Below are 12,470 nucleotides of genomic sequence, written 5' to 3' on the forward strand. Positions count from 1 at the left end.
GGAGCCGGGGATCGAACCACCGACCTTTCTCTGATTGAAAGGTGGCCCTGCTCTCTACTTAGCCACGGTCACCTCTTTAATTCTTCGTGCACATAAAAGTTTGTTTTCATGAAAAATTAAACTCTGACACATTGTTCCAGTAAGTGAAAGTAATTTATATTTATATGAGTTTACATTCTGTTCATTCATGAATCTGATGTTTAAATATCAGTAACAGTTACAAGATGTTGTCAGATATTACAGTTTAACAACTCTACAGGACAGAAGGGTTATGGTTAGACAACACAGGGGCCCAGGACCTGGTTCAGGTGTGGACCTGCTTCAGGTCCAGGTGATCTCTGTAGTGAGTCATTCTACTTTGAGGCCCATCGTGTTGAACAAACAGGTTCAATGTATTTCCTCCAAACATTAGTAAAAGATGATTAAAATATCTTAAAGTCTGCGTTTTGTTACGTCCATGATTACCAGATAAGAATCTTAATGTGTAATGATGTGAACTCACAAACACATAAACTCTAAAACCACTGAGAGGCCGTCGTAGGAGCCAAGACGACTGGTCTCAGGTCAGACTTTCAGGGTCTGGAATCAGTTCACAGTCTTCAAGGTTTCCACATCAACACAGTTTGGATTCTGATTTCAGTCTGAATCCTGCAGCCAGACTCATTCACAAAAACGTCCCAAATATCCCAAAGACCAGATCCCTGTTCTGTCCCACAGTTTGATATTTAGGAACAGAACTTGTAGTCTTTGAAGAGCACTATAAGCTCAGTGGGGCTTTGATGGACTCTCTCAGACTCCTCATCACTGATGATTTTGAGGATGGTGAATGTTGATGTGGTCCTCAAAGTGCGTCAGCAGCAGCGAGGCTCTCTGTTCGTCCATCCTCCTGGACTGAACCCTCTGAATCAAGCTGAAGAAATCCTGCTGACCTTCAGGAACCGGACCGACCACATCATCCAGATCAGGAAGGGAGCACCTCTGGTCCTCCATCCTGTCAGACTAGAGACATACACAGTGAGACGGGAAGACACAGTGAGAAGGGAAGACACAGTGAGACAGGAAGACACAGTGAGATAGGAAGATGGGGAGGAAGACCTTCAAGGAAAGACAAGCCAGTGAAAGCCACCAAAACCCACCAGACGTTAAGTCTCACTTCGGAGTGATTTTTGGTCCAAACTCAACACTGAGGTCTCATTGGACAAGGGCCACAGGCACCACAGGGGGCTCCCTGTGTTACGGCCCTGACATCACTAAGACTATAAAAATCAATGCTATCTAGAAGTCTGTGCCATCCTGTCCGACTCCATTTGGATGAAAAACAAAACATTGCTGCTTGAAAACCTAGGAACAGTTGAACATTCGCTGGTTAAACAATAGACTGTTTTGGATCCAGAAGGAGAAGCCGATAACTTGCCCCATACTCCACCAACTTTAACCTGCAGAAGGAAGACACACATTCTCCAGAGGAAGAGAAGGACAAATTATTTTCCCGTTAAAGTCGACATTTGTCGGTCATAAGGAAGTAAAGTTCGCTTTAATTTCCAAAGAATCTTTGCTGCTATACAGAGGATTTATCGCCACGCAACTTGAAGCTCCGGATCCCGAATTTAATGAAGAAACTCGGAGAACCACATCGACCACTACAAAGTCGTCTCAGAGTAAGAGGCTTGTGTCTGGGCAGAGAGAGTTAGTTCATAGTGTGTTTATTACCTTGTTTCGTGTTAAGTTTACTGTATTATTGTAATGTGTTATCGTATTCACAGACAGTCGAGTTCTGTTAGTGATGTTATCTGTTAGTCGTCATCTCCCGCCTGGACTACTGACACTCTCTACTTGCCGGAGCCCCGGCGTCGGCCATGTGAGGAATTGTATGTATATTGAGTGTCTGTGAGGGGGGTTTGAGGAATGTGAGGTGTGAACCTGCGGGGGAAGAAAGTAGTTGACAGAGGTGTCTGCCCAGGACAATGGGTCAGGATCCAAGGGGGAGTTTATCAGATTTCAGCCAATCGTGGAGCTGATTGATAGGCTGAGGAATGTAAGTTTGGGGGGACAAAAGGGGGACAAAAGGACTGTAAATCTCAGGAGAGATTCAGACCTCCTCCGGACCATGATGCAGATATGTCTCGTGGCCCGGACGGGGCCTCACTTTTGTTATTAATAGTGTAATTCGGTTTGTAATTGTATAGCTTCTGTTTGTTATTAAATATCTTTGATTTGATTTTAACTTGGACCAGCTGATTTTTTGGCCCTGCTCTGCTGACAAAAGATGCAGCAGTAGGAGGCATGCGGCCTTCCTTTGTCTGCGAGAGAGTTGAGACCCTTTTAACAGCGACAGCTGAGGTTCATGGCTGGTGAGGCACTGACACTCTACATAACACACTACTTAAGTCAGATTTACAAATATATGAACCCAATAGAGTAGCTTAAATCACCATTCAATTGGCAGCTTGAACATTGACTACTGGTTGTTTTTCATATCAGCATTATTTACACACACATAGGTAAGGTACATATTTGATTCCACCGGGAGCTTTTCAGAAGCGGAGCGCTTCCTGGCACCACCCGCGAACATCGTGAGATTCCGCGATAATGTGTGTAACAACCCAGATGTATAAAGAGAACAACAAACACATAAGAGGTTACTTTACCTGACCGACGGTGAACTGATGTTGATTTGGTCACATTTCACTGTTTTTTGAGACATTTTTAAGCTTAGATATAGAAACTTACATTTTTGTGGTCAAAACAAAATATAAGAAGAAGAAGAGAAGTGTAGAAGAAGAGAAGTGTAGAAGAAGAGCAACGACAGAACAAGCATGAACCCGACCCATGGGCTCTCGCACGCCCCCTTCAGTGAGACAGAGGTACTGTTTACCTCTCTGTGCTTTTTCACTGCGGTTTCTGTCAGATCAGCAACACTAAACATGTTCTACACAGACGTGAAATACATTACCTATTCTATGGAAAGAAAGGACATATAACAAAAGTGTCTATAGATATTACAGTGGTGACAAACAATGAGAAAGCAAAAGTCACGCGCTCAACCCAGTTAGTGAAGATTCACAGTGTGAGGTGAGGAACAGCTCGTCGCTGCCTCACCTCACTGTCTCCTCTGTTTGAACAGGACATGAGATAATTCAGAGATTCTGATTATAAAAATGCTTGAAATGATTGGAATCACACATAAATTACATTTATAGCACAGATCAGTAGAGAAATATTAATATTTATTTTATTTTAGAATTATTTGTTTTTTACTTCTCACGATGACAGGTGAGGCTCTGGCTGACCACACGTCCCTGTTTAACAGCCATCAGACCTCTGGAGCTTGTCCAGAAAGCCGCAGCTCGCCTGGTGTTCAATCGCCCCAAGTTCTCCCACACAACTTCCTATCTCCGTTCTCTACACTGGCTCCCTGTAAGAGCTCATCCAGTTTAAGACTCTGGTGCTAGAATACAAGGCAGTGAAAGGAACAGCTCCTTCCTATCTCCAGGCCATGGTCAAGACCCACACCCCCGCCCGACCACTTGGCTCTGCTGCCTCGGGGCGATCGGTTGCCCCGTTGCTCAGAGGTCCCTGCGGCCGATCGACCCGGTCACGGCTGTTTTCTGTCCTGGTTCCTCAATGGTGGAATGAACTTCCCACTGACGTCAGGACAGCAGAGTCACTGCCCATCTTTCATCAGGCTGAAGACTCACCTCTTCAAGAAGTACTACCCTGAGCCTTCCACTTATTGTACTTATTGTATTCATAGTTTGTTTCTGTACTTCTCTCTGCTTCATGCTCTTAAAAAGGAGATGTACTAATGACTTCTGGTGACTAGTAGTTCTCTTGAATACCTATGTTGAATACACTTATTGTAAATCGCTTTGGATAAAAGCGTCTGCTAAATGACTGTAATGTAATGTAATGTTATAAGAGGGCTAGTTCATACTGCTGCAATAGAGTTGTGTCAGATCATCACTGTGAGTGAAGTTGGTAACTGTGACTTTATCAGTTAAAAGACAAGAACCATGGCTGCCGAACCTGAGTTCACCAGTCAGGTTTCTGTGTGATAAAGTAACAGTTTCTGTATTTTACTGCGGTGGTGAGGATCTGCCTTGTTTTGAGTGTTTATTTTTATTTTTTTATTGTTTAACTAACACACACACACACACACTCTCACCACAGATTGTTTGTTGATGTTAGATAGCATGCTCATAATTGTATCGTATTTGTTGTTAGTTTAGATATTATTTGACTTGATCATTATTATTAGAACTTATATACTTATTACACTTTAAAGAGCAGCTGTCTGTGATTACTCTGTGCATGTGTATTGTGATAATAGCTGGATATCAAACCTTCACTCTTCACTCTGAATGTGTAATAGTACTTTGACTATTGACATTATGAGAATTAGTTTATAGTTTGGTTATTGGTCCCTGATTGCATTATTATTCATATTTGTTAATAACCTTATTGATATGAATAATTAATATAATTCAATACAAATTTCAATAATTTTGTTTTCAAACTAGCTGATAATATATATTTAGTATTTCCATAGGACATGCTGGTACCTGGTAGTGGATGAGCATGTAGTAAAAGTCCGGACTGGGCGAGGTGAGCTGCTCGGGGCTGCAGGCTCCACAGGGAGAGGCTGGTCCTGGGTCAGGCAACAGACTAAGGCTGGCTCTCTGGTCCTCCAGTCTCTGACCCTGACACTCCAGGATCAGGTCCAACAAGGCCTCCGGCTCCTCCGGCTCCTCCGGTTGGCTGTTCCTACGCTGCAGCAACAACACAAGGACCAGCCATGAGTTATTGAACGTGATTCATGTTCTCATAGACAATGAGGAACTTAAGATTACACTTTCAAGAACCCCGATCAAACATGCATTACTCTGGATCAGGTCCTATCTGGATCAAGTTCTATCTGGATCCGGTCTTACAGCCTAAGATGCTCAACATTCTCCCAGATCCCTTCTTCACATAATTTTACAATCTATTTATATTTAGTGTCAAACTGTAATGATCTGAGTGGAGGGTCTGAGCACCGAGGGTGTTGTGTGCTGGACTATGAACCAGATCACTGGCTGATTCTGGATCAATCTGGGAAGTGATGGTTTTATGGCAGCAAAAGCTGACCGTTACCTTGATTCTGGAAGTCATGGTTCTGGTCCTGGAGCTCAGAGTAGAGCCCAGGCTCTGAATCCGAGGCCTGGTGGAGCCATGGCTGCCTCCAGGACATGGCACGGGAGTCATTAGGCCTCTGAGGGTCCTAAGGGGTGAGGTGGAGCTGGAGGTTCTGGTGCTGGTGTGGCTGGGACTGTGGTGTCCCCGTCCGGTTTCCAGACTGCCGTTACGGTGGGGGGATGGAGAGCATTTAGGAGCCTTCCCCCTGATTCTCCCGTTCTGATGAGAAGGTAAAGACAGAGAGGGAGGAGCTACACCTGAAAGCTTTCTGTCAGCCATGATGGAGCTGTGGAGGTGTGAGCGGGACTAAAGGCACTGCTGTCATCAGTGGGAGGGGCTAAATTTGGTCAGAAAGAGAGAAGAGCAGGAAGTGAGACACTTGAGATGGTCAAAAGGTCAAAAACCTAAGACGTACTTGTCGTCACTTCATCTTAACTTGATGAAAGTTAAGCTTTAGATGAATGAAGGCTCAGTGAGTAGAGAGAGTCCTCTATTAACCACAAGGTTGGTGGTTTGAACCCGGGCTCCTAATGTCAAAGGGTTCACTGCACCCACACATGACCACTAAGATCAATAATAAGACCAATTAAACTGTTGTATAACATAATATATATATATATATATATATATATATATATATATATATATATATATATATATATATATATATATATATATATTAGTGCTGGGCAAGTTAACGCGTTATTATCGCGTAACGCATTAATTAATGGTGACAATTATTTTATCACATTAACGCAGTTTGTTTTAAAATACAATCCACACCATTGATGTCAGCAAATCACCAAACCAGCGGTGGAGGAGTCTTCATCACTACGTTGATGCAGCGTGTGGAGAAGTAGAGATAAACTAAAGATGAGCTAACAGACGCCACAGAGAAGTGGAGAGATACAAACTGCAGGACGACTAGTGTTGAGAAGACGTCGGTCTGAGGAACGTTCTCAGGATCATGAATGACGTCACATAGGAGCCTCCCTCCAGACGCACTGTCACCAGAAGAACACACGAGTCTATGAAGAGGAGAGGACTACAAAAGAGACGGAGTCACAACGCGCACCGGCCGTCGCTCTCACCGGAGACTACCGGACATCGCCCGGTAACCGTCGTCACCTCTGAGTTACGGTGCATTATGTTGATGAACAGTGGGAGCTGCGTTCACATGCTCTGACTGTATAAAGACAGAAGACACACATGTTGATGAAACGTGTGGAACATTGTGTTCATGTTGCACAGCAGTGGAACGTTTAAATAAAGTCACACATTGAGCACAGATAGTAGAAATATAACTGATACTGAGTGAAGAGCACTGCTTCTAAAAAGAACCTGATCTGTTTAAAGTGATTCAAACCAAATGTTATTGTACTTTTGTTCATATAGCAGTACTTTAAAATAAAAGTGCGCAATACACTACTTTTGAATTCATTATTGAATTTTGCGCATAACAATGTGATTAATCAAGATTAATTGCAGAAAATCATGTGATTAATTGCGATTAAAAATTGTAATCATTGCCCAGCACTAATATAAATATATATATATATATATATATATATATATATATATATATATAGAAATATCTATTTCTTCTCGTTGTATAATTTGCTGCTGTTTCATAAATACATAATATTATCTAAAACATGGACACCTAGTGAAAATATGACTTCATTTGGTTGGAATTGATATTAAAAAGTAATATACGAGTCATAAAGGTTTATCTGATAAATATTGAGTTAATTGTTTAAGTTATGGAGGTATGTGTGTGTATTTCTTCCATATCCTATTCAGACATATAATATTCATTTTCAAATATTAAGTTTGCTATATTTACTGTTTACTTTACTTATTATTCTTGTTTTGTTTGTTATTTATTGGTTACATGTTTGAAATAAATACATAGAAATAAAGAAATAAAGTGAAACTGTCCACTTATATTTATCTACATGAATCCAAAATAAGTGTCTGTAAGAAAATAATAACTCTGTGGAAGACATTATTGTTTTTTAATGGTGGGACAGCATCATGTCCAGAATGAGAGAGTAAAAGAGAATTTCTCCAGCTCTTATTGTGATGGCCACTAAAATAAACCCAGGTGACATCACCATTAATATTTTAAACCTATTTTAAAATCAGTTTTTCTCCTTAAGCCACAGTGGCGTCTGCTTGTGTTCTGATTGGCTGAGAGTTCAGAGAGTATTTCATTATATAATAACAGAGCTGACAAAAATAAAATGACCTTCAATTTTATTTTTTTGGAGGACAATTGATCATATAGATTATTCAATTAATCCCTTAAATCACTTTACATCACAAGTTGTAACAGAAAGGAACTCCTTTAAAAAAAACATATCTTCGTTTGTACAAAACTAAATTAACTCTGAAAACTCTGAACATCAGATCGGGCTGAAGAGATACAGTATTTGTGTTTTCATATTCAGTTTATTATGCGTTTGAAATATCCAATCATGCTAACTAGCATAGCATTTTGTAATGTAAACTCTTCCCTGTTTACATCATAATTAAAAAGCATGTTGGTCTTTTGTCATTCCAGATATGTTTTACTACTCAAATGATGTAAATATTTAGTAACAACTAATCTTTCTATAAAGTGATTAAACACTAACGAGGTCCGACCACTGTGATTAGTTCTGTTCTGCACATCAACATTGCACTTCCAAACTTCTGCCAATGTTAAAGTTTTAAAGTGTTAAAGAAAACAAACTGATTAAAAACCCTGTGGAGGAGAACTGGACCTGGAGAGTCCAGGTTTAATTGGACTGCTTCCATTGAGCTGCAGCAGAAGTAGGTCAACACAGAGCGTCTAATCACGTTTACAACACAAAGGACACACACATGAATGCATCGACCAACAACTTCACAGCTCTTCTTCATTCAGTAAAACACAACTGTTTATTACCACCTAGTGGCCGTCAGAGGAAACACAGACTGAGCAAATACAGGAATCACGTTGTTTCACATTTTAAAGTTTGGGTTCAAAGTCACAACTAAAACTGTAATCGAGACAACAAACAGCTGGCAAGACATAAAGTTTGATTAAAGTTTTAGTTACTTCACCTCAACATCACAAAGTGTTCTTCCTCTTCTTCTTCTTCTTCTTCTTCTTCTTCTTTTTCTTCTTCTTCTTCTTCTTCTTTCTATTCGTTTTCTGTCAAACTTCTTTCTCTTTTCTCTTGTTAAACTTCTTCACTGTCGTCTCGTTTCTCCACCGACTGAAGTTTCATCGGCTGGTTGAAAACAAATCGCCTAACAAACACCAACACACACACACACACTGACACACGTACACACACACACACACACACACACACACACTGACAAATACACACACACACACACACACATACACACACTGACTAACATACACACAAACACACACACACACTGACAAATACACACACACACACATACACACACTGACTAACATACACACAAACACACACACACTGACAAACATACACACAAACACACACACACTGACAAACACACACACACACACACACCAACACACACTGACAAAATGGAAGAGAAAGAGAAAGGACAAACTCCCCCTCTGGGCTTACATCATGGTTGCCATAGCAACCAAAGAGAGGCTTCCAAATCTTGCCTCCCCCATCCAAACACACACACACACACACACACACACACACACACACACACACACACACACACACAAACACACACACACAAGCATTCCTACATTGTTGAAATCCATTCATTTGGACCAGAGAATGCTGCTCTTCTGCTGTGGGCCTCAAACACACAGACACTGTAGTAGTAGTAGCAGCGGTTTTTCTTGACCTCAAGAAGGCTTTTGATACAGTTAATCACAATGTCCTGATTAATAAACTGTCAAATTTTAACTTTTCCCGAGAGTCTCTTGCCTTGCTGAAATCGTACCTTGAAGGAAGAACCCAGTGTGTCAGAGTGGGTGATGTCTCATCATCTACTCTGAGATCTAATGTGGGAGTACCCCAGGGTTCTATTTTAGGACCTTTATTATTCAGTTTATACATTAATGATTTGCAGAGTGTCTGCAATGGGTGTAGTATTCAAATGTATGCTGACGATACAGTGATTTATGTGCATGCAAAGAACAAAGAACAAGCTGCACTTTAACTCACGTCCACAATGACAAATGTAACTAAATGGCTTGCAGATTCCTGCCTTCACCTGAATGTTACAAAGACTGTTTGTATGTTCTTCACAAAGAGAGCCAGATGTTTATGTTGCTGGTGAGAGGCTACAGGTAGTGTCAGATTGCGAAACTGTATTTTAATGCAATGATTGTCCCCCATCTGACCTACTGCTTAACCAGCTGGGCACAAGCCAGCAGCACAACATTAACATCTATTCATATTCTCCATAAACAAGCTCTAAAAACACTTGATAAAAACCCCAAAAGCCACCATCACTGCAATATCCTCATCAAACACATATCTTGAGTTGGGAGAACCTCATTAAATTCACTGATGTGTGGCTGGTTTCATTTTACATGGTATGGCCCCGCCTCCGCTTAGTGATTTTATTAAACAAAGCGCTCAAAGCAGCAGACTCACTAGATCTGCTTCAAGAGGTGATTGTGTTATTTCACATAGGTCAAGCTCTTTTAGCAAATCTATATTCTCTGTGAAGGCAGCTCACTCGTGGAATGCTCTGCCACCACATATACGCGCGCGCACACACACACACACACACACACACACACACACACGCTCACAAAACACATACAAAACATTCAAACACAGCCTTAAGGAATGGCTTGTTGCCAATCAGGTGTGCAAGCATTGATGTACTGTCTGTCCTGCCTGCTTGTTTTGCCTATCCATCCAGGACCCTTTCCTCTCTCACACTCTCCCCATCCTCCCCCCACCTGGAGTTCACTGACCACATGAAAGAGCTGGTCATTGCTGGAACCAAACACACTCCTCGCCCCTCTCCTCGACGTACAGTTCCAGGTCCACCCCCGCAATTGACTCTAAGTCCAGTTTTTACACAATTGGCGAAGGTAAAGCGCCGTGCCCCTCTCCCACCTCCACTACTGTCTCCCCTACATGATAAAGGCAATAATTGATATCTTCTGGGTCCAGGCTACAAGGCTAATGACACCAATGATTCTCTCCAGGAAAGGTCGGGGCCCTGTATGCAGCTAGCCTTCTCAATTCCTGTCCTGATAGTTTATAGAAAAAGACAGGTGAGGCTGCAAGGAAACAATAGTAAACCTGCAAACTTATCAAACTTAACATTCGTTCCTCGTCAGCCTGTCCAAATAAATTGGGCAAATAAAGCTTTAAAAACATTTTTAATAAATTATTTTATTGTTAGGCACAAACTGGACATTTTGACTGAAACATGGTTAAACCAAGATAACAGTGCAGCTGTTCTTATTGAACACCTCACAACTTCAGTTTCATGAGTGAAACAAGAGCGCATAAGAAAGGAGGTGGAGTTGCTATTTTATTTTATGATTCTCTTCAATGCAAGCAGATGTCCTTTGGTCATTTTAACTCTTTTGAATATGTGGCTCTGAATTCCACTCGAGCTTTATTCCTAAACATTTACAGACCACCTAAATACTGTGCAACCTTCTTTGATGAGTTTACTGAACTGCTGTCAATAATCTGTATTGATTTTGACTGTGTTGTTATTGTTGGCAATTTTAATATCCAGGTCGATAATCCCCAGGACAGAGGGTCTAAAGAACTATGTGGTGTCCTTGAAAACTATGATCTGACTCAGCATGAGACAGGACCCACCCACAACAGAGGGCACACTCTGGACCTAATCATCACCAAGGGTGTAAACATTTCCAAGGTTGCTGTGACTGATGTGGCACTCTCTGATCATTTCTGTGTTTTCTTTGAGAGTGCAATTTCCTTGCACACAAATGTCCAAACCGAGGTTGTGACAAAGCGTTACATCTCCGAAAACACCAGTGAACTATTTATTCAGAAGTTCTCCTCCACACCAGCCCTCTCTTGCATCTCAGTCAATGAGCTTGTAGATACCTTCAATTCTAAAGTTAAACATGTTATTGATGCCATTGCACCCACTAAAGTGAAGGTTGTCTCGGGGAAGCAAAGATCTCCTTGGAGAAATGCTACGCTGGTCAGAATAGAGAAAAGAGAGTGTCGGAAAGCTGAACGCAGGTGGCGAAAAACAAATCTCCAGGTTCACTCTGACATCTATAAAGAGAGACTTCGCAATTATAATTTGGAACTTAGAAATGCAAGGCAGTCCTTCTTCTCTGACATCATAACTAAAAACAATAACAATACACGCGCCTTATTTGCTACCGTCAACAGGCTAACACACCCTCCAGTGTCAGTAGCTGTTGAGCTCCACCTGGGCATGCAATCAATTTGCCTCCTTTTTTACTGACAAAATTCAGAAAATTAGACAAGCAGTCAGTGCCTCCACACCAACCACAGGATATGTGTTGTCCCATCTCTGAATAACGTCCATTCAAATATCGTGACACAATTTCATTCAATCGACCTTAGAGGCCTAGAAGACATTATTCAACATCTGAAGTCATCCTCCTGCTGCTCCGATATTCTACCAACACACTTTTTCAAAAATATTTCGAGCTGCTTGACTACTGATCTTTTACAGATCGTAAACACATCCCTTCTCTCAGGTGTCTTCCCACAAGCCCTAAAAACTGCAGTTATTAAACCACTCCTAAAGAAGGCTAATTTAGACTCCGCAACAATGAAAAATTATAGGCCAATATCAAACCTCCCATTTTTAAGTAAAATAATTGAAAAAGCGTTTTTTCAACAATTGAACAACTTCTTGGCTGTAAATAACAGTTTTGATGTCTTCCAGTCAGGCTTTCGACAGCACCACAGTACTGAGACTACATCCACAGACAATGGCAGAACTTCAGTCTTAGTATTACTGGATCTCAGTGCTGCATTCGACACGGTCGACTATGACATACTACTAGAAAGACTAAAAATCTGGGTGGTACTCTCTGGCACAGCTCTTAACTGGTTTGAATCCTACTTGAAGGACAGAGAATACTTTGTGTCTGTAGCTAATTACACATCAGAGCTGACTAAAATGACATGTGGTGTTCCCCAAGGTTCAATACTGGGGCCTCTTCTGTTCAACATCTACATGCTTCCACTAGCTCAGATTATGGAAAACAACAAAGTGTGTTATCATAATTATGCAGACGACAACAAATCTACATAACTATATCACCAGGAGACTATAATCCCATACAGGGACTGCTAAATGCATTGAACAAATCA

General features: G+C 41.3%; 1 protein-coding gene across 4 annotated transcripts; it reads right to left on the reverse strand.

Annotated features, from left to right (window-relative positions):
• Positions 1 to 142: 142 nt before the first annotated feature.
• On the reverse strand, positions 143 to 8,796 carry LOC137867548 (G-protein-signaling modulator 3-like). Of its 4 annotated transcripts, XM_068704193.1 has the most exons (6): positions 8,266 to 8,796; positions 6,267 to 6,361; positions 5,959 to 6,179; positions 5,134 to 5,512; positions 4,563 to 4,769; positions 143 to 999 (listed from the first exon to the last, which is right to left on the reverse strand). In XM_068704193.1, the coding sequence occupies exons 4-6, from the start codon at positions 5,452 to 5,454 to the stop codon at positions 802 to 804; spliced, it is 726 nt and encodes a 241-aa protein (XP_068560294.1). In that variant the 5' UTR covers positions 5,455 to 5,512; positions 5,959 to 6,179; positions 6,267 to 6,361; positions 8,266 to 8,796; the 3' UTR covers positions 143 to 801. The 4 variants fall into 4 exon arrangements, with proteins under 4 accessions (XP_068560294.1, XP_068560295.1, XP_068560293.1 ...); XM_068704194.1 differs by lacking the exon at positions 5,959 to 6,179; XM_068704192.1 differs by lacking the exons at positions 5,959 to 6,179; positions 6,267 to 6,361 and having other exon boundaries at positions 8,266 to 8,795.
• Between the last annotated feature and the right edge of the window lie 3,674 nt (positions 8,797 to 12,470).

This window comes from Cebidichthys violaceus, unplaced genomic scaffold, assembly GCF_023349555.1.
Source record: "Cebidichthys violaceus isolate CVI_PGR_0920_01 unplaced genomic scaffold, fCebVio1.0.p SCAF_9, whole genome shotgun sequence".
Taxonomy (NCBI): domain Eukaryota; kingdom Metazoa; phylum Chordata; class Actinopteri; order Perciformes; family Stichaeidae; genus Cebidichthys; species Cebidichthys violaceus.